Source organism: Capricornis sumatraensis, chromosome 1, assembly GCF_032405125.1.
Source record: "Capricornis sumatraensis isolate serow.1 chromosome 1, serow.2, whole genome shotgun sequence".
Classification (NCBI taxonomy): Eukaryota; Metazoa; Chordata; class Mammalia; order Artiodactyla; family Bovidae; genus Capricornis; species Capricornis sumatraensis.
In genome coordinates this window covers 3,625,310-3,645,344 of record NC_091069.1, presented here as the reverse complement: position 1 = coordinate 3,645,344, position 20,035 = coordinate 3,625,310, and the positions used below count along the sequence as shown (strand labels likewise).

General features: G+C 60.3%; 1 protein-coding gene across 4 annotated transcripts in view; it reads left to right on the top strand.

Annotated features, from left to right (window-relative positions):
- KCNT1 (potassium sodium-activated channel subfamily T member 1) overlaps positions 1–20,035 on the top strand; it is a 71,365-nt gene that overhangs the window by 9,304 nt on the left and 42,026 nt on the right. For 3 of the 4 annotated variants that reach the window (XM_068963834.1, XM_068963826.1, XM_068963817.1), the window contains exon 1: positions 3,028–3,122. In XM_068963834.1, the coding sequence (XP_068819935.1) occupies positions 3,028–3,122 (95 nt within the window). Of the gene's footprint in view, positions 1–2,963; positions 3,123–20,035 lie in introns of those variants that run through there. The other variant, XM_068963808.1, reaches the window with a different exon arrangement.

Genomic DNA, 20,035 nt, shown 5'->3' with positions numbered 1-20,035 from the left:
GACCACCTCAAACTTGCTGTCTCATTCCATCTCAACCATCGCTTCATAACGGTAGAGGCTTCAGAATATTCATTTATGAAAGAAGAAACTGAGGCTCAGAGGGGTCAGGTGACCTCCCTGGGGCCACTCACCATAGACTAAAGGGGCAGGACTGAGCCCTGCTCAGTCATCAGGACCCTGGTCAGCTTCCTGGGCCTGGCAGGTTCATGTCGAGGGGACTTGAGAGTCCCCCAAGGCCTTGTCTGGGAGGAGGGTGCTCTGTCCTGGCTCCAGGGGACGGGGGACAGTGAGTCCTGCGATGAAGTTCCATGTCTTGTCCTGAGGGCAGTTGAGGGCCAGGGAGATGGATGCTTTCTTTAGGCCACGGAAGCCCTGCGTTCTTCCGTGTGGCCATCAGACAGAAAAGACACTGGGCATGGTTTGGGGATCCTGGACTTCCTCCCCAGGTCCTCCGCCCCTCGGTCACTCAGTGAGGAGGAGAGGAAGGGGACGACGAGGAGGCACAGGGAGCCCGCTCTTGCCCCACCTGGACCATCCCAGCTGTGGGGGGTGGGCAGGCATGGGCGGGGACAGGACCCCCAAGTCCCACATGCCCGGAAGCTCTCAGTGACACAAGCCTTTGGGCCAAGAGACAGGCCTTGAGCAGGCCCCTGGACACAGGGAGCAGCTGCCTGGCCATGTCCCTCCTACAAGGGGCACCGTTCCAGGAGCCCCAGGGCCTGGCCGTCGGCCAGCACAACAATCACTCAGGTTCGTGTGGGCTTTCGGCTCCGCTGGGGCAACGAGGCAGGACACCACGAGGCCTGTGGGGCGTCTGCTTCCCGGTGCGTGCTCCCTCCGGACTCCTGTGTCCTGGCTGCACCATGAGGGAGGAGGGGCCGCATTCCCGGTCACCCCCGGAGACCACATGGTGGGGCGGCAACCTGGCCTTCTGACTCCTGGCACAATTTCCCCCCACCCTCCACCTCACCATGTTCTCCTGAAGCAGAGACCCTGCTGTGTCCGGGTCTCAAGGCCAGGACACGAGAGAAAACCCAAAACAGGTCAAAGTGGAGAAGGGGTCAAAGGCAGCCATGCCCGGGGAGCTCTGGTGTTCTGCCGTCGAAAGAGGCGGTCGGCAAGAAAGGGGCAAAAGCAAGAAACACAACCCCAACCTCCCGCCATGTTTCTCCCCCGCCTGCCTGCGCCTCCCCACGGCCCCAGCTTATGACTAAGGAAAAACATGCAGCCACGCTGATGCAATTAGGAAAATGTTGTTTTACAAACACTGCCAGATCCTCAGGGTTGACCCCATGACCCAGAGAACAGCGCACAGGCATGTTGGGCCCACAAGGCCACTCGCAGCCTGGGCCCGGGACGGCCCTTGAGCAGCTCCCAAAGCCGTGGCATGAGGGGCTGACGCCTGCCTGCCACTTGTCCAGGCGTCGGGACGCGTGGGCTAGGTGTTCAGTGGGGGCCCAGGGAATGCATCTGCCCTTCCCGCCTTGAGGAGGGAGAGGAGGGGACCAGAGTGCCTGCTGCACCCCCCGCCCCCCCGCAGCGTGGAACTCGTGCTCCAGGTGAGTGTCCTGGCCTCCCAGCCTCTCGCACAGCTTGTCTATGAGTTTTCAGTTTGGGAATGAGTGTGGTCAGCAGAGCCCTGCACCTGCCCAGGGGCAGAGCCAGGCTCCTCCCTCCATCTCCTGCCCCTTGGCAGGGACAGGCCTCACAGGGCAGAGAACCCCCCCACCCCGTGCCCTCCAGCTGCTCTGCCATCGCGGGAGTGCCTCTGAAGGCCCCAAGAGGCCCATTCATGGGTCCATCACCAAAGGGTCCCAGCTGATATACTGCCCCCCACCCAGGGGGTCTCGGCTCTTAGAAGAGCAGAGTGAGGGCTCACCTCAGCCGGTGGAGGCTGCAGGGAGAGAATTCCACCTCCCTGCGAGGGCGCTGAGGGCACCACCACGGGGTGGCCTGGGGCTGGGCTCACCTGGCAGGAGCTGGGGGTCTGCCCTAGCCTCCCACCTGCACTGGTGGCCGCGCCTCCCCTGCCCGCCTGCACCATGGAGGTAAGGCTCCCCAGGGCACTCAGTTAATGCTATGCAGCTGCGCTGCTGTGTCCAGCACCCACTGGGTGATGACGGGGCGTGGGGGCTGGCGAGCAAGCCTCTGTGTGGTGGGCAGAGAGGTCCTGATGAGGCTGTCGCCCCAGGAGGCTGGGAACCGGGAGCCTTGGTGCTTGAGGGTGACCGCAGCCAAAACTCACCTGGATGTGGGGTGGGGGTGGGAAGGGGCAGGTGCCCCAGGAGACAAATGTTTGGGCCCCAGAAGGCTGCAGACCACCAAGGGCCCTCCCAGTTTACCTGGTCTCATCCCATGCCTCTGCTCTGTCCTGCCAGGTGGGGACAGGGGCTTCTGGCCACAGAGTCCTGGCGATACCGGGCAAAGGGTAGCTGGGGGCCCAGAGGGATCCTGCCATCCCCACTGCCACCACCTCCCAGGTTCTGATCCCACCTGAGCCGCTTGGCCCCATGGAGGCCGCAGACAAGGGCCTTTTCTTAAGCCTCCTTGTCACACACACCCCCACCCCCGGCCGGAGCCCAGCAGCCTGAGGGTCTGGAAGTAGGGGAGATGAGTGTTCTGGACCCTGAGGAAGGCTGAGTAGGCAGTCTATGTGGGGGTTGCTGGGAGGGCTTCTGTGGCCCTGGTGGGAAGCCAGGGGTGGGGTGAGTGCCGACCCCTAATGTGGGCAGTGGCGAACCTCCCCCACACCTTGGAGGTGCTTTGCAGTGGGCTTCACAGCCCTGCAGGGGCGGGGGGTGCAGTGGCTCGGGGTGTGCTGCTCGGCCAGGCGTGGGGATGGGGGGAGCTGCGCGGCCAGGGCGGGCCGGGGGAGGCGGGGCCGTGTGGGCCAGGAGGGCCGGGGGCGCTGGGCGCGGGAGGGCGCGGGCGCGGGCTGAGGGGGCGCTGGCGTGTACCCGCAGGCAGCCCGGCGCCGAGGACGGCGGCCGCGGGGACGGCGCGCGCCTGGACACCGCCGGCCTCAAGATGAGCGACCTGGACTCGGAGGTGCTGCCCTTGCCGCCGCGGTACCGCTTCCGGGACCTGCTGCTGGGCGACCAGTCCTTCCAGAACGACGACAGGTAGGGCGGACGGGGGGTAGGGTCGGCGCGCGGAGCTGTCCACGGTGCTGAAGGCCGCGGGTGCGCCAGCGACCCGCGCCCTTCAACTTTCCCGAGCTTCCCGGATCGGAGAAGTTTGGGTTGGGGGGATGGGGTAGGTGGGAAGCATCTTCCAGGGAGGGTCCTGGAAGGTGGGACGGGATGCTCTGTGCTGGGCAGTCGCCCCAGAGACCGATTCTCAGGCTGCCCTCCTCGGGTCTGCCCACAGGCCCCCAGCCCCGCTAGCAGCTCTGCTGACTTTGGGCACAAGCCAGGGCCGGAAGCGCTCCGTGTTGCAGCCCCGCGGGCTGGCTGAAGACTGGCGTCCTCCAGACGCTGGCTCTGGTCACTTATTATTAATCGGCGGATATGTCCTTCAAGCTCATGTCGTGGTCACTTACCGAGTTTGACAACATACCCTAGCCTCAGATTATCCTGGGGCGGGGTTGGGGGGAGGTAGCGAAAAGCGAAATAAACTTGAGTCTTCCGGCAAAGGACCAGCAAAATGAGCCCTTGGAAATAATTCATGTGCTGAGGGGGCTGGCAGGAAGCTGGGAGAAATGTTGCTTTTCTCTGCCTTTTCCCCAAATAGCTGTCTCAGTAAACACCCAGCACTTTAGCTCTGTCAGCCTCAAGGGAGGTGCTTCTATGCCTGCAGGGACTCACCCTGGAGCCTGAGGGACTTTGGACGGAACTGCTTCCCTTGTAGTGTGTTGGCGGCGGTGGCTAGTATCTGTGGGTCTCCTTCCCCACCCAGCCCTGAACAGGGCTTGTGAATCTGCAGTGTTCCCCTCGCGGTGCAGTGATTCGAGTTAGCTCACAAAGTCCATGAGGTTGAAAATCGTCAGGACAAAGATGGGGCTTTCAGAATAATCCACTGCTGAAACTGCAGCTGGGAGAGAAATCAGGCTTGTGAATGAGGCCAGGACATAAGGACTATGCATGAGGCTTGTGGAAAATGAGTTTGAAATCTGCTCTGCCTGCTGGCAGCAGAACACCCTTCCAGACCTCAGATGGCATTCGCTTGCATTCCCTGGGTCAAATCAGGAGGAGAGCTGGAACCCAAGGACTTCACCCACTTAGACCAGTGGATGTGAGCCTAGCAGAGGGGCTTCTTAAGGCCATGTAGTTTTGTCTTGTCAGACTGAGTGCAGAGGTAATAGGTAAATCCACCAGGGAACACACACCCAGGTGAAGAGTTCATTTAGCTCCTGCGTGGGCAGAGGTGGAGGAGGGCAGGGCTGGGGGCTTCCCTAAGCTGAAAGCAAGCTCAGCACCTTCCTGAGTCAGCACCAGCCCCTCCCTGCCTGCTCCACTGGGACTGTTATTTCTCTAAAACAGCAGCCCCGGAGGTTCTTTCCATGTCGGGCAGGAAACGGCATCCATCTCCTGAGTGGGCCTGGGGCCTCCGAATGCTCCAGAAATGCCAGTGACTGCAGCTGACGTAATTGCAGTGACGCATCCCTTGGATTTCAGGAGTGGATGGCAGGTCCTCGCCTTCAGCCGAGGGTGGCTTGTGTCTGCCTGGAGGAAACTGTCCCCGTCCCCTGGACCTGGGAGGCTGGCACTGAAACCCCCACTGTGTTCTGGACCCTACGACTTGTGGTTTTTTAATCATGATAAAATACACAAAACTTACAATATAGAGTGAAGTTTGGTAACTTTACATCATCACCACTATGTACTTCCAGAGCATTCCATCACCCCAGGGGGAACCTGGTCCCCATGAGCAGCTCCACCCCCTGACTCCTGGCAAAACCCCAGTCTCCATTCTCCTTGGCCTTGTTTTCAGGGTGAAAGCCTCCTTCCGCTGGGCCCAGGGACCTCCTGCTTGTGTGCATATGGTGTTTGGAGACCCGTTGTGTGTGCACATATATACACACGTGCGTGTGTGTGTGTGTGAATCCTGCAGAGGAAAGACCCCTGTGGTCGGCATGGAGACCTTGCACTGGTGTCTGCAGGGCTGGCTGGCCCTGGGGGGTGTCACCAAGAAACAGCGGGAGCATGGCCTCTGCCAGGCTGTCGGGGGAAGGGCCCCTGCCCACCCACAGAGGAGCACAGGGCCTGGTGCAGTTGGCCGGCCCTTGGGACAGCCAGGGGGCCACAGGAGGGGCAGGGGCTGCTGGTTTGCACAAGGTGATTCTGCCCCTGTTCCTCGTGGGGGCTGGAGGGGGGTCTTTGAGGCATGGTGCTGTCCTCACCGAGTACCAGACTTGAGCGGAAGGGGCGTGAGTCAGTGGGAGAACTGGAAGGGGCCAGTCCTCCGAGCAGGCAGCTCAGGGAGCCCGCTCCCCGAGGAGTTTCTCTCAAACCTTTGCCCAAAGGCAGCCACGGGTCTTGCCTCTCATGAACCCCTCGTGCTCACAGGTCTCATGGAGGCAGGCAGTGCTGGAAACCAGCTTGGGGTTCGTGGGGGGTCCTGAGATCGCCTGAGCCCCCATCTTGAAGACCACGTGTGTGGAGACCCCTCCCCTCCCTCAGCTCCTTCTCCTCCTCGGTGCCCGTGGCCCCCACCCCCATCACTGGTCCCAGAGTGGAGGACCTGACTGTGTGGAGAGGTGGTAAGGTGGGTCCTGGGCGGGGGAGGAGGGAGCAGGCACTGGGTCCGAGAGGCTGGAGGCCAAGAAGGCCAGCCTGTCTGTCCAGCTGGGCCAGGTGCACTCAGCGGGTGCTGGGGGGCTCAGGCGGGCATCCATGTGCCCCAGGAACAGCCCCCTGGGGCACACGGTGGGCCTAGGACAGGCTCCTGGGGCTGCAGGAGGAGGGTGAAGGCTGCAGGTGAGTCAGCACTGCCGGGGAGAGGGGGCTGTGTCGTGGGTCTGGGGAGGTGAGCTGTGCCCTCTCGGCACCACGGGGCGGGGCTCCCTGCCACCCCCACCGCGTGCCCCTGGGTCCCTGCTGCCTGGCTCCTCTCCAGGCCCCGCTCACTCGGCCCGGGGCAGCCTCTGCGGGCTGAGCGGGGGTGCTGCTGCCCGACTCCTGGCAGGCTGTGAGTGGGCGGGCAGGACTGTGGGCTTCCTGTTCTCCAGGGGAATAAAGCCACAGTCGTGAGTCACCAGAGCCTTACACGCTGCGGCCTTGGCGGGGAGGAGGGGCTTGGCCCACGTGGGCAAAGGAGCCGCACCCCCACGGCCCCCAGCTTCTCCTGGTGGGGAGGGGCAACCAAGGAGGTGAGCAGAGCCAGGACTGGCGCGCCTTCCGGGGGCAGCCAGGTTCCCAGGAGACCCTCTTCACGGCCTCTAAGCCAGATCTCGGGGCTCCTGGGGAGCAGGGCTCTGGGCAGAAGGGCACCTGAACCCTCCAAGGCCTGGGGCTTGGGGCTCCCTGTCCTGTCCCGGGACAGCTCACTGCACCTTCATCCCAGGGGCCAAGGGGCATTTCCGGGGCCCCTCCCCACCTGCAGCGGCCCCTCCCGAGCACCTGGGGTGCCTGGTCCTGGGGGCCGGACTTGGGGGTCTGAGGGCCTCCTGCGCGGCTCAGGGCCTGCAGGCCTGGCCAGGTGGCGAGCCTTCCCAGCCCGCCCGCCCCCGCCCCTGTCCCTCCTCCTCAGAGGGCTAACGACAGCCTGGCCTGGAAAAGGAAACAGTACGGAGATTGGAGAAGCGCTTTTCAGATGGGGCTTTGGCCACTGGCCACGTTCCTCCCCGTCCTGGTCTGTAACATGGACTCAAGGCACCAGCGCCCTCCCTCAGCTCGGGGAGATGCCCTGTAGTGGGCAGGGGCCCCTCTATGCCCTGCAGCGCAGGAAGCAGGGCTGTCACACTGCAGGCTCATCTCCAACAAGCGGCAGAATCTGCAAAGGGCTGGGGTGGGCAGAACTGCAGCCGAGCTGGGGCGGCTGGGAAGGCTCCTGGCCTGCGTGCCGTTGCCAGCTGCCTGTCCAGCCGGGACCTGGCCTGGCCGGGCATCTAGTGGGGGATGGGCAGGGGGTGTGCGCCTCTCCCAGGCGGGTGCCGGCCTCCTGCAAGGAGGTGAGAAGGCCGGGCCTCAAGGGGTCAGAGCACTGCCCGGAAGGGCCGGTCCCGTGTTTCCCTAGGCTCCTCCAACAATAGCCTGACCGCCCCTGTGAGGTTGAGCAACACCCTGCTGGTTCACACAAGCCAAAGCGCGTGAGAGGCAGGCCCGCCCTGTGGGGAGCCTGGGGGAGACCTGTGGACCGACCACCACCCCGCCCTGCAGGGGCCACCGTTGGCAGCTGTGGCCCCCAGGCTGGCTGCAGGGAGGGGCAGGCGGGGCTCAGAGTTGGGGTCTCTGCAGGAGCAGCCCCCCTCCGCCCTTCCCCTTCAGCTGAGCAGAAGTGGATCCGCAGCCCTGGGCTCCAGGGGGGCTGAGGGGCAAAGCCAGGCCCCTCCGGTAGAGGAAAAGCCTGCCAGGCCTCCATGTGCTAAGTTGTTTCAGTCGTGTCTGACTCTCTGCGACCCCATAGACTGTAGCCCGCCAGGCTCCTCTGTCCATGGGATTCTCCAGGCAAGAATACTGGAGTGGGTTGCCATTTCCTTCTCTAGGGCATCTTCCTAACCCAGGAATCGAACCCGCATCTCTTAACGTCTCCTGCATTGGCAGGTGGGTTCTTTGCCACTAGCGTCACCTAGGAAGCCCTGTGCAGGGGAGTCAAGGTGGGGACGGGGTTCTCAAGGAGCAGCCTGCCCTTCGAGCCCTCACCTGCAGTTGCTGAAACAGCAGTCTCCAGTGGGGCTGCAGGCTGCTGCGAGCCGCGCATGACCAGGGTAGGGGTGGGGGAGTTTTAGAAGCAGCCTTGGGTGCTGAAGTGCAGGAGGGGCACCTTTGCCTGCACCATTTGGCTCTACCTGGGTCTGACCCCCACCCCGTGTCCTGATCATCACCACGTGTGTCCCGTCCTCCACTCCCACCTCCCCATCGTCCCTCCACCATCCTGCCTGCTTCCCCACTCCGACTCAGCCCCAGCCTGCAGAGAGGAACAGCCCGCCCTCTGGCCCGCAGCTTTCCTTGGGAGGGAGCTCTGCCGGGTGCTCTGCTTCTCCAGGGTGCCCCAGCCCCCCCTTGGCTCTCTGAGACCCTCCAGGACAGTGAGCCGGGAGTCTGGGCTGGGCCAGCTGTGGGCTCCCCAAAGTCACGCAGCTAATTTCTGCATGGGCAGCTTTGGGAGGGGTTGGGGCACCGTCACCTGTCCTTCAGGGGTACTCTGGGGACCCTGGGGTAGCCCCTGCCTTGAGGGCCTGGACAGGACCCCACTGGACCCCAGGTTCCTCAGGAGAGATGCAAGGGCTGGGCTTTGACAGGGGATCTGGCGAAGCCGAGGGCTGCCTACCCCAGGCTCTCCCCTCGCCCCAGATCCACGAGGTCCACCTGGGGTCCCAGGGGTCCTGGAGCCTGGAAGGCCCCTAAGACCCTTCCAAGTGGGCCTGTGTCAGAGCCTGAGCCTTTCTGGGTGGGGCATTTCCCGGGGATGGGTGCCTAGGGCAGCGCAGGGATTCGGGGACAGGCCCTGTGTTTAGGACAGCAGATGGTGGACTCTGCCCAGGAGGCCAGGGGTGCGAGGCCCAGGGAGTCGGAGCTGGGCACAGGCTGCCCCCCTGCCCAGCGCCAGGAGCTAATTCAACTTGGTGTTCTGAGGGAGCACCCAGGTCCAGAGAGGAGGTGTGACCCCCCACCCCATTGGCTCCCTGGAGAGGGTGTGGGTGGGGTGGCCTGGGGACAGCAGGATTGAGGGGGTGCTGTGCTTAGTCGCTCAGTTGTATCCAACTCTTTGTGACCCCATGGACTGTAGCCTGCCAGGCTCCTCTGTCCATGGGGATTCTCCAGGCAAGAAAATTGGAGTGGGTTGCCATTCCCTTCTCCAGGGGATCTTCCCAACCCAGGGACTGAATCTGGGTCTCCTGAGTTGCAGGTGGATTCTTTACCATCTGAGTCATCAGGGAAGCCCATTCAGAGGGAAGGGACACCATTCTCCGCTGGCTCCTGCAGGGCCCAGGACCTTCCTGAGGACCCGAGAGGGCAAGCACTTGTAGGGGTCCCACTGCCTAGGGGCAGGGGCTGTTCAGGGAGGAGGTGGGGGCCATGGGGGATGATGTTGACCTCTGAGCATCCTGTGACCTGCCTGTGCAGCCTCTGGCCCCTGGGGTGGAGGACTGGAGGGGTCACAGAGAGGAAGGGGAGGAGGGAGTCACTGCTGGGCCTGACCCCGGGTGAGGACCAGAGCCTGGGGCCCACAGCCCCCCGGGCCTGAGCTTGCACCCGGAGGGTGCTGTCATCATGCAGGGTGACCACCTCCATGCTGGCCAGGCTGAAGCAGGCTGGCTCTGGAGCAGACCCAGCCACCCAGGGCCCCAGGGTTCTCCCTGCTCGGGGCTGAGCTCAGGCTCCTGGGGTTAAACTCCCCGAGCCTTCCTTTCGCTCAGCTGTGATCAGGACGGAGTAAGGTGGGATCCCGGCCCTGCCCTGGCCTTCCCCTGCCCTGCCCTGGCCAGGGCCCTGTGTCCATCTCAGACCCAAAGGCCTCGGAAGACACGGCTGGCCTGGGAAATGGCTGTGACCCAGGCTAGTGGGGACAGGCAGGCTGGGGGTCCCCTGCCACCTTCAGCTCCATGTGGAACAGGACTGGTGGGTGCTAGTGGAGACACGTCCAGCGCCCCAGAGTGTAGATCGAAAGCCAAAACCCCACCTTCCCACCACAGCCCCTCCCCAGGCCAGAGCAGCCCTGGGTGTTCAGGCCCAAGGCCTGACCCGCTCCCTGCGTAAGTTGGTCACCCCTGGGGCTCTGCTCCAGCTCCCTGGACAGCTGCCGCCCTCACAGTAGCCTCTCCAGTGGGGCCCCAACACGCCGAACCTCCCCCCACGCCCAGGCCTGAAATGCCTGTGCCCACTCAGGTCTTTCCCACCCCAGGCCAAGGGTCCTTCCACCGTGAACAGAACAGTGGCGAGGGCGCTGGGCGCATAGAGCTGGGAGCTGACCCTGGACACCACCAGGCTGCTCCGCGACGTCCCTATCTCTCTGGGACTCACTTTTCCTCTGCATGATTAGGTCCAGGACAGGCCCGGGAGGTGCCGGGTCCTGACTGGGTCTGTGTGCTGTGTCCCAAGGCAGTGTCCTGATTTTTCTAGCATTTTCCAGGTCTGGGGCTCATTTGCTTGCATCTCCCCCACTCCCCTGGGGGACTAAGGCCAGGTCTGATTTTGTGCCCCATTGTCACCTGGGGTCCGCGCCAGGGAGCAGGGTCCTGGGAGGTGGACAGAGGGGCGGCCGGGGGTCCCAGGGACAGGTCACGCTTCCCTGCTACCCCAACTCCCTCCCTGTAGGTGGGGGTGGGGAGCTTGGGTCACCCCCAGACCTGGGAGGCCAGGAGTGGGCAGGATAGGCAGTGACGAGATGGAGGAGAAAGGAACAAGGCGGGGGCGGGGAATGCACGCACATGAGCAGCATGTGGTCATCTCACCCAGCCGTGGGCGCTGACGGCGTTCAGCAGGACTCCAGGACCTGGGTCTCCGCTTCTAATTAAGACGGGCCCGCTCTCAGTGATCTGGGATTAGGAGAACATCAGTGAAGGTGCCAGCAGTTCTGCGATGAGGCGGGGCCTGGCCCCCCGCCCCTTGCTCACACCCCAGGGATCCTGGGGGAAACTCTTGAGATGGCAAATCAGGTGTCTCCAGGAGCCTTGTCCACATCCCACCCTCTGGCCTTGCACATCCCAGAGCATCTCTTTACCTCTAAGCCTGCATCCTGGGGACCTGTGTGCACAGCTCAAAATTAAATTCCTGCCAATTAGTGCAAAACAGGACACAGATGCCCAGTGAGAGGACAGCCAGCATCCTCCAGGGTCTCAGAAACCATGATCGGTTTCAGTCTCAAACTGCTGTTTATCAGACTCCTGTTATGCTGCCCACCATGTGCCACTGCCGTGCACTCAGAGTAAAAAAGGGAGGTGGGAGTGCCCAGGCTGTGGCTCAGGCAGCTCCAGCTGAGTGACAAACACCCCCACCCAGGCGCCTCACCAGGGCACGGTTACTGCTCACAGTTCTGCAGCTGGAAGTCTGAGATCAGATGCCAACCTGGGGAGGTGGGGAGGGCATTCCTGATGGGGCCTCTTCCTGTTGTGCAGATACCGTCCTGCCTGTCCTCAGGAGAGACAGAGAGTGAGTAAGTTCTCTCATGAGGGCGCTAACCCCACCTCGGGGCCCCACCCTCAGGACCTCATCTGTTAATAACTCTCATCACCTCTGAATGCCATCACTCTGGGGGTTGGGGCTTCAGTGTGAGTTTGTGGGGGGGACACACATTCCATCCACAACAGGCTTGGGTAACAAAGTGGACACTATGAAATAGATGGCTGGTACCCTCTCCAGGGGTTAAGGTGTGCCTCGATCTCAAATTCCTTAAGCCCTGGGGCATCCCAGGATCCCTGGAGGGAAAGCCTGCTTCTCTCACCTCCCCCACACCTACAAGGTGCAGGCCCCTGGTGAGTAGAGGCTGATCCTGCAGGAAAAAGGCCAGCCCAAGGTCTCCAGCTGAGAGGAGGAATCTCAGGAGGGGGCCTGCAGTGCTTTGAATGATGTCCCCCAAGTTCATGTCCACTGGCACCTGGGAATGTGACCTTATTTGGAAATAGGGTCTTTGTGGCTGTAATTAAGGTAAAGATCTTGAGATGGGATGATTTCAGATTTAGGGTGGGCCCTACATCCACTGACTGGTGTCCTTATAAGAAGAGACACACACACACAGGAGAAGCTAGGTGAGAACAGAGCAGAGACAGGTGATGGCCACAAGCCAGAGCCACCTGGGGTCTCCAGGAGTTAGAGGAGGCAGGAAGCGCCCTCCCCTGGAGCCTCTGGAGGGAGCATGGCCCCGTGACATCTTGATTTCAGCCCAGTGATGCTGACTTTGGACCTTTGGGCTCCAGGACTGTGTGAGAACAAATTTCTGTGTTAAGTCACTCATTCGTGGTCCCTTGTTCCAGCTGCCCCAAGATACACACACACCAGGGAATCTCAGTAATTTGGGGGACAGTGAATGTCAGGGAGAAGTCACCTCGTTTTCCTCTAGGACAGAAAAGTACCACCTGCTGAGCAGTCTGGGGAAGCCTCTCCCGCCCCCACCCCCCAGCCCAGCGGCCAGGCCAGTCCCCAGGCCGCTGTTAGGAAGGGAGACTCTCTTGAGAAGCACAGATCTCATGTGGCATTTATGGGCATCTCCCAAGACCAGGGCTTCCCCGGTGGCTCAGACAGTAAAGAATCTGCCTGCAATGCAAGAGACGCAGGTTCGATCCTTGGGTTGGAAAGATCCTCTGGAGAAGGGAATGGCCACCCACTCCAGTATTCTTGCCTGGAGAGTCCCGTGGATAGAGGACCTAGTAGGCTACAGTCCATGAGGTCACAAAGAGTCAGATACGACTGAATGACGAACTCTTCACTTTAACTTCTGAGACCCACGTTTGGGCTGGAGAGGGCAGCAGGAGAGGAGGCATCTTCCCTGAGAAACCAGGGACCCCCACGTGGTGCCTGTGAGGTGATCAGAGGGCTTGTGGGCAGGGGAGAAGGCTCCCAGCTCTGGGTCTGCAGACATGGCAGAGTCCAGGCAGGGGCAGCACATACCTGGCTTGGGGAGGACATTGCCCTGGTGGCCCCAACCTGACCTTCACAGCTGATCTGCTCCATCCAGGAGTATTGTGTCGCAGAATATTGTGTTGCATCTGGTTATTAGGGCTCGCTAACTCCTTTTAATCCAGAATGGCCCCCACCAGGTATGCCTGCCCAGGTCCCCACCCTAATCCCCAAGCCCATGAGGATGGTGAGATGTCTCCTTATTTGGAAGTAGGATCTTTACACATAATTACAAGAGCCATTAGGGTCATTAAGGTGGGCCCTAATCCAACATGATTAGTGTCTTTTTTAGTGTTTATTTTTGTTTATTTGGCTGAGCTGGGTCTTAGTTGTGGCACACAGGATCTTCTGTTTTCTTGCAGCATACGGGATATTTAGTTGCAGCATAGGGGGTCTAGTTCCCTGACCAGGTATTGAACCCAGGGCCCCTGCATTGGGAGTTCAGAGTCTTAGCCACTGGACCACCAGAGAAGGTCCAGCTGATGTCCTTTTTAAGAAGGGAAATTTGGAGACAGACCTGGAAAGATCCTCCCTCATGGCCCCAGAAGAAGCAGGCCCTGCTAACAACTTGATCTCGGCCTCCAGAACTGGGAGAGAACGGATTTCTGTTGTTCACGCCATCCAGACTGTGCCACGCAGCCCTAGGAAGCTCATGTTATAGCTCAGTCGCTCACTGGCTCTTTGTGACGCAGCACACCAGGCTTCCCTGTCCTTCACTGTCTCCCAGAGTTTGCTCAAATTCACGTCCAGTGAGTTGGTGATGCCATCCAACCATCTCATCCTCTGACGCCCCCTTCTCTCCTTTTCCTTCAGTCTCTCCCAGCATCAGGGTCTCTTCCAATGAGTCAGCTCTTCGCATCAGGTGGCCAGAGTATTGGAGCTTCACCATTAGTCTTTCCAATGAATATTCAGTGTTGATTTCCTTTAGGATTGACTGGTTTGCTCTCCTTGCTGTCCAAGGGACTCTCAAGAGTCTTCTCCAGCACCACAATTTGAAAGCATCAACTCTTTGGCCCTCAGCCTTCTGTATGGTCCAACTCACACATCCATACATGACTTCTGGAAAAACCATACCTTTCACTATACAGACCTTTGTCAGGAAAGCGATGTCTCTGCTTTTTAATATGCTGTCTAGGTTTGTCATAGCTTTCCTTCCAACGAGCACGCGTCATTTAATTTCATGGCTGCAGTCACTGTCCATAGTGATTTTGGAGCCCCCCAAAAATAAAATCCCTCGCTGCTTCTACTTTCACTCCATCTGTTTGCCATGAAGTGATGGGACTGGTTGCCATGATCTTAGATTTTTTGAATGCTGAGTTTTAAGCCAGCCTTTCCCTCTCCTTTTTCACCCTCATCAAGAGGCTCTTTAGCTCCTCTTCACTTTCTGCCATTAGAGTGGTATCATCTGCGTATCTGAGGTTGTTGATAGTTCTGGAAGCTCCTACCCATTGCAATTTTGCATTATAAGTAAGGTCACTCATCAGTTGGCTGAGGTAATGAACAGGAGGGTGGGCCCTTTCTAAGCACAGTGGGCCTTTGAAAGCAGGGTGTTTTCTCTGGCCAGAAATGGAAGAAAAGATTTGAGGCATAGGGGTATCTGAGCCACGATTGCCAGCTTTAAAGATGGAGGGGCCAAGGGATGTGGGCAGCCTTTAGGAGCTGAGCCACCAGCAGACAACAGGAAAAGGGAAACTCAGTCCCTCAACCACCAGGAAATTAATCCCACCAACTGGATGAGCGTGGAGGTGGATTTCCCCCAGGGTTCCAGGTGGAAGTCCAGCCTTGCTGATGCTGGTTTCAGGCACCCTAAGCAGGACACCAAGCTAAGCCATGCCCAGCCTTCTAATGGACGGCAAGAGATAACAGAAGCTGCGAAGCCGGTGGTGATCTGTCGCAGAGCACAAGTGGCTGATACGCCATGCCTCTCGTCCTGCAGAAGGTTCTGCCGTCTGTGCGTCTGGCTGCCTCTCCTAGTATTTCTCATAAACTGGATGTTGGTTCTGAAGGCCTGGTGGATGGAACGTGGATGTTTCAGGCAAAAGGTTTTAAGTGCCATTGTGGTCCCCACGTTGCCCTGTGTCCTGGTTGTCCCTCCGTTAGAGATGGCCAGATGGACACTCTGGCTAGTGATGACAGCCCAGCCCTTGCACTGGGCAGTTAGGCAGTGATCCATCAACATGTGACCAGACATTCCCCCTCTACGTTGCAGCTGAGGTGGGGGCAGCCCCCCGGGACAGCTTGGCCAAGCTCCTTTCCTGTTCTGCTCTGCCCTCCTTGAGTATAAGCCACATGCTTTTAACTGGTGGTTTTCCTGCATCAATGGGAGCCGGTTGTAAGCCCTGAGACATAATTCCTGCTGAAAAAAGCAGGAAAACACGCTCAATCCTTTCCCTTTAATTACTAGTTTTCAAAGTGTATTATAGCAGCTTCACAGGATGACAACTGAGGGTGTTTTTTCTGGATTCTTCTTTCTGGGTGTGACCTTTGAGTTTCTTAAGTGACAAGAGGGGCTTTGCAAATGTGCTGAAGGTAAGGATCTTTAAAAAAAAAAAGTACTTACCTTAGAAGAAAGAGATTAACGTTTTAAAATTATTACTTATTTGTTGTATTTACTCTTGACTGTATTGGGTCTTGGCTGCTGCACACGGGCTTTCTTGAGTTGCCGCGGTGGGGGCCACTCTTCACTGCGGTGGCCTTTCTTGCTGCCGAGCACGCGCTCAGTAGTTGCGGTGCACAGGCTTAGTTGCTCCACAGCGTGTGGAATCTCCCTGCACCAGGGATTGAACCCATGTCCTCTGCAATGGCAGTGGACTCCGAACCCATGGAAGTCCGAAGTTAAGAATCTTGAGATGAGGCGGTAATCCTGGGCCACCTGGGGAACCCTGTGGGGTCCCAGGGCTTTTCAGAAGAGGGAGGTGGAAGGCCAGAGTCAGAGAGGGAGACAGAAGGATGAGGCAGGGGCCAGAGCCACGTGAGGACGGGGCCCCAGCCAGGGGACGCCGGGGCCTCTAGAAGCTGGAAGAGACACAAAAGCATCTCCCCAGAGTCTCCAAAGGGAACTGGCCTGCCCACGTGTAGACTTCAGGACCCAGAATTCGGGAACTGTTGAAGACGACAAGTTTCAAGCCCCTGTATTTGTATGTAGTAGTTGTTACAGAAGCAAGAGGAGACCCGCACGCCGTGCGCTCACCCTCCTCCTGTTTCGGTTTCGTTCTGGGTTTCCGGCTGTGAGGTGTGTGGGACCCTAGCTCCCCTACCAGGGATCGAACCCACACCCTCGGCGCTGGAAAGCGAAGTCTTCCTCACTGGACTGCCAGGGGAGTCCCATCTTCGTCCCGTCTAATATTCAGTTGTCCCTTCTTGGGCTAGCGGGAGCCAGTTCAACTGGATTTTGTGCTTCTTTTTTTCACAATTTTTTAAAAAATTGTGTAAAACACATATGCTTCACAACAAGAGAAGCCATCGCAACGAGAAGCGTGTGTACTCCGGCTAGAGAGTGCAGAGAAAGCCTGTGCACATCGACAAAGACCCAGCAAGCCAAAAATAAATACATAAAAAATACACATGATATGAAATTCACCACCTTAATCATTTTTGAGAGTACAGTTCCGTGATAGAATAGTCTTTTTAAATTTTTTGAATCAAAGTAGAGTTGACTTAGGGATTCCCTGGTGGCTCAGTGGTGAAGAATCCACCTGCCGACAGAAAAGACGCGGGTTCCATCCCTGGGTGGGGAAGATCCCCCTAGAGGAGGGAATGGCAGCCCACTCCAGTATTCTTGCCTGGGGAATCCCGTGGACAGGGGAGCCTGGCGGGCTGCAGTCCGTGGGGTCAGGGACACGACCGATCCCGCACAGACGTTGGGTGCACGTGCATTTACAACGGTTATGTAGTCTTCTTGCAGAGAGCCCTGGACCATTGTGCAGTGTCCCTTCTTTGGCTCTCATTCCAGCCTTTGTTTTTAAATACACTAAGCATATTCTTAATGGGCAGCTGACACCACCATCCACCGCTTTCATCTTCCCCAACTGAAACGCATCCCCATTAAACACTCTTCACCCCCTCCCCCAGCCCCTGAAGCCAGCATGCTCTTCCCTTCCCCTGATTTGCTTTGTCTCTCTTATTGCCTGAAGAATTCTTTCTTCATCCTTTAAGCCCAGTAGATTGGTAGGATCGATGGCTGGGTGCGTGTGGCGCATCTGCGCCTTATTGTCCTGGAACTCCATGTGCAGTCCTTTCACCGTTCTATTTCTCAGGATTTCCTAAATTTGTTTTAAATACTTCAGACAGGCTGGGGCCCCCCCCGGGGCATGGGCAGTTCTTCGGGTGTGCTTGTCCCACAGCTCTCAGCTCCTGGACACTGCTCCGCGTCTGCCTCTGTGCCAGCAGGGCCATCCCTCTCTCAGTCATTTCCCTTCTGACTTGGGTTCACCAGGTGGCGCTAGTGGTAAAGAACCCACCTGCCAGTGCAGGAGACGTTAAGACTCAGGTTAGATCCCTGGGTCGGGAAGATCCCCTGGAGAATGAAATGGCAACCCACTCCAGTATTCTTGCCTGGAGAATCCCATGGACAGAGGACCCTGGCAGACTGCAGTCCGTGGGTTGCAAAGAGTCGGACACGACCAGAGTGACTTAGCACGCCCCGGGGATCGTTATATGGGGTGAGGGTAGGCGTGTGTCCAGGATGTGCTGGAGGGGATGGTTCAGATGGCCCCCCACCCCTTTTTGGTGGTGTTGAGTACAGAGGCATTGCTCCTGACACCCTGGTTTTGCTCTCGGCTCTTCAGATGTGGCCACTGGGTTTTTGGTCTTTTTTCATCTTTTGTCCATAATTTGCCCCACCTGAGCACGCACGCGGTTGTTTTAGTCTCGTTTAGTCTCTTTGTATTTTGTTGCTGGAGGAGAGGTGTGTCCAGGTGAAGGCGCTGCAGCAAAGGGTCCCAGGTCCCAGCCTGGCTCACATGGACATACCGGCAGAGAGGCCTCAGCGGGGCCCCAGAGAGGCTGCCCATGCCCGCGACCCTCCTGGCCCTGCTTTACAGGTGCTGCGGTGTCTTGCTCACCAGCAGGCCGGAGGTGCTTCAAGCCCTCCCTCTTTGCAGCCACTCCCATGTCACCCCCTCCACAGGAGGGGCAAGGAGTGGCTGACACCAGTTTTTCCCCCTCCCGCCTCCTGTGTTGGCAGGGGAGGTTCGGGACAGGACAGGACGCAGAAGGTGGTCGGGGAAGCGCACATGTACGTGTTGCTGAGACCACCCAATGGCTTCATCCTGACTGTCTGGGGGGAGGCTAGGCCAGGAGCTGGGTGTACCGAGGCCCACCTTCCTCTCACAGACCTTCTGTCCACGCAGGGCCATGGTGGTTTGCTGCCCCACAAGAGGGGTGAAGCAATAGAGGCCGGCCAGCTGGCCAAGTTGGAGCCTCCGGTCTGGCATCAGGGCTTGGACCAGACGGGAGGGCCTGGAGCCCCCTGGGGACAACCTGCACAGCTGTCCTCTGAGCACCCTGCACCCAGCTGGGCTCCAGGGCAGCCAGGCCACAGCCTGGGTCCTCCCAGCACCAACACCTGGGCGAGTCACCTCTACCCCCCGCCCCCCAGTCCCGGGCCTCCCTGGTCTGCAAAAATGGAAGGAATTGGGCAGGAAAGCCACATAATGTGGCAACAGGGAGCAGAGGCTCCGTCAGCTGGGAGGCCTCTCCCTGCCTTCCTGTCTGGTCTCCAGCGGAAGCCACTTCCTCCCTCAGCGCCTCGGTTTCCCCCTTTGCAAACGGACAGAAATCTGCACACTTCCTCAAGCTATCTATTGCGTGAGATGGTCCGAGCACACCGGGCAGGGAGGGGGTCCGTCGCAGACCGGGCTCCGGGACTGTTAGCTGCCTCCTCCGCTTCCGGGATCCCATGTCCCGCTCTGAATGGAGCCTCGAGTGCAGACACAGGTAAAGGAGGGCCTCGTGAACTCCCTGGACGCTTTGGGGGAGGAGGTGGGGGGCAGCGGCGGCCCCTGAGTGCTTGCGGGAGGGAAGACAGACAGTGGCGTCCCCCATCTCGACCGTGGGGCTGGGTGGGCCCACCCGACCTGGGCGGCAGGGGTGGAAGCTGGGAGGTGCGCGTGGCTCCGGGTCCCCAGGACCCACAGGCCGCCTGGGGTCCCCGGCTCCAGCAGCCCCCGCCTGCGGAGGTGACCGGCCAGGAGCCACAGCTGCCACCGCGCTACTCTTCCTCCCCTCCTCCCGCGCCGTGCGGGCCGGCGCGACAATTACTACTCCTTCCGTGGGAAGGCAGACCCCTCGCAGCCCGGGGCGCCGAGACGCCCCGCGCCCACGTGAGGCGCCCTCTGAGCTCCGGGGATGGGGAGGGGGCCGAGCCTGGGCGCCCCCGGTCGCGGCGGGAAGGAGCTCGACCGCCCCCCAGCATCCCAGCCCCCCCTCGGCCGTTCCACTGCGGCGGCGGCGCGGGGAGCGCGGGGAGGCGCGCGGAGATGGTAGCGCCCGTTCCGCCCCCGCCTCCCGCCGCCGCCGCCGTGCGCTCCGGCAGGATGGCGCGGGCCAAGCTGCCGCGCTCGCCGTCCGAGGGCAAGGCGGGCCCTGGGGGCACCCCGGCCGGCGCCTCGGCCCCTGAGGAGCCGCACGGGCTCAGCCCGCTGCTGCCGGCCCGCGGCGGGGGCTCCGTGGGCAGCGACGTGGGCCAGAGGTAGGGGCGGGGGCGCGGGGCGCCGCCGGGAGGGGCTTTGCTCTCTGCGCTCGCATCCTGCACGGGCTCCCGCTCCGCTGCACCTGCCGCGTTGCTTGCAGCCCCGGGGAGGGGAGGGACGGCCGGGTCTCCCCTGGGGACCCCCTCCCAAGCGCCCCGCCCGTTGTGTCTCCCGTCTGCCTGTGGGACCCCTGCTCCCTCCTGCTCTGAGAGGCTGAGCAGTGGGCCTGCAGGTGAAATCGGAGGAGAGAAAGGAGGTGGGGACCTGCTGACCCCTGCCCAAGCCCTGTCCCGCTGGAGGCTACACTCATGTTGGTCCCCAGCAGCCACTTGGGGTGAGGCAGGGCCAGCGTCTGTGTCCCGCTCCAGGGGTAAGCAGTGTGAGGCCCAGGGCAGCCGCAGAGCAGATGGGAGCCGGGGCGCAGGCTGGGGACTCAGGCTCCCTGGGGCTGGTGGCTGGAGTTCGTGGCAGTAAAGGTGCAGGAGGCTTGCTCTCCCGGCCCGGCAGGGTCCTGCTGACCCCCTCCAGCCCCTCCTCGAGCATGGGCACAGCATGACACCCCCATTTCACTGATGAGGACACTGAGGCTCAGCCTGCAGCACTAACTCTTAGCCAGCATCTCTCCTG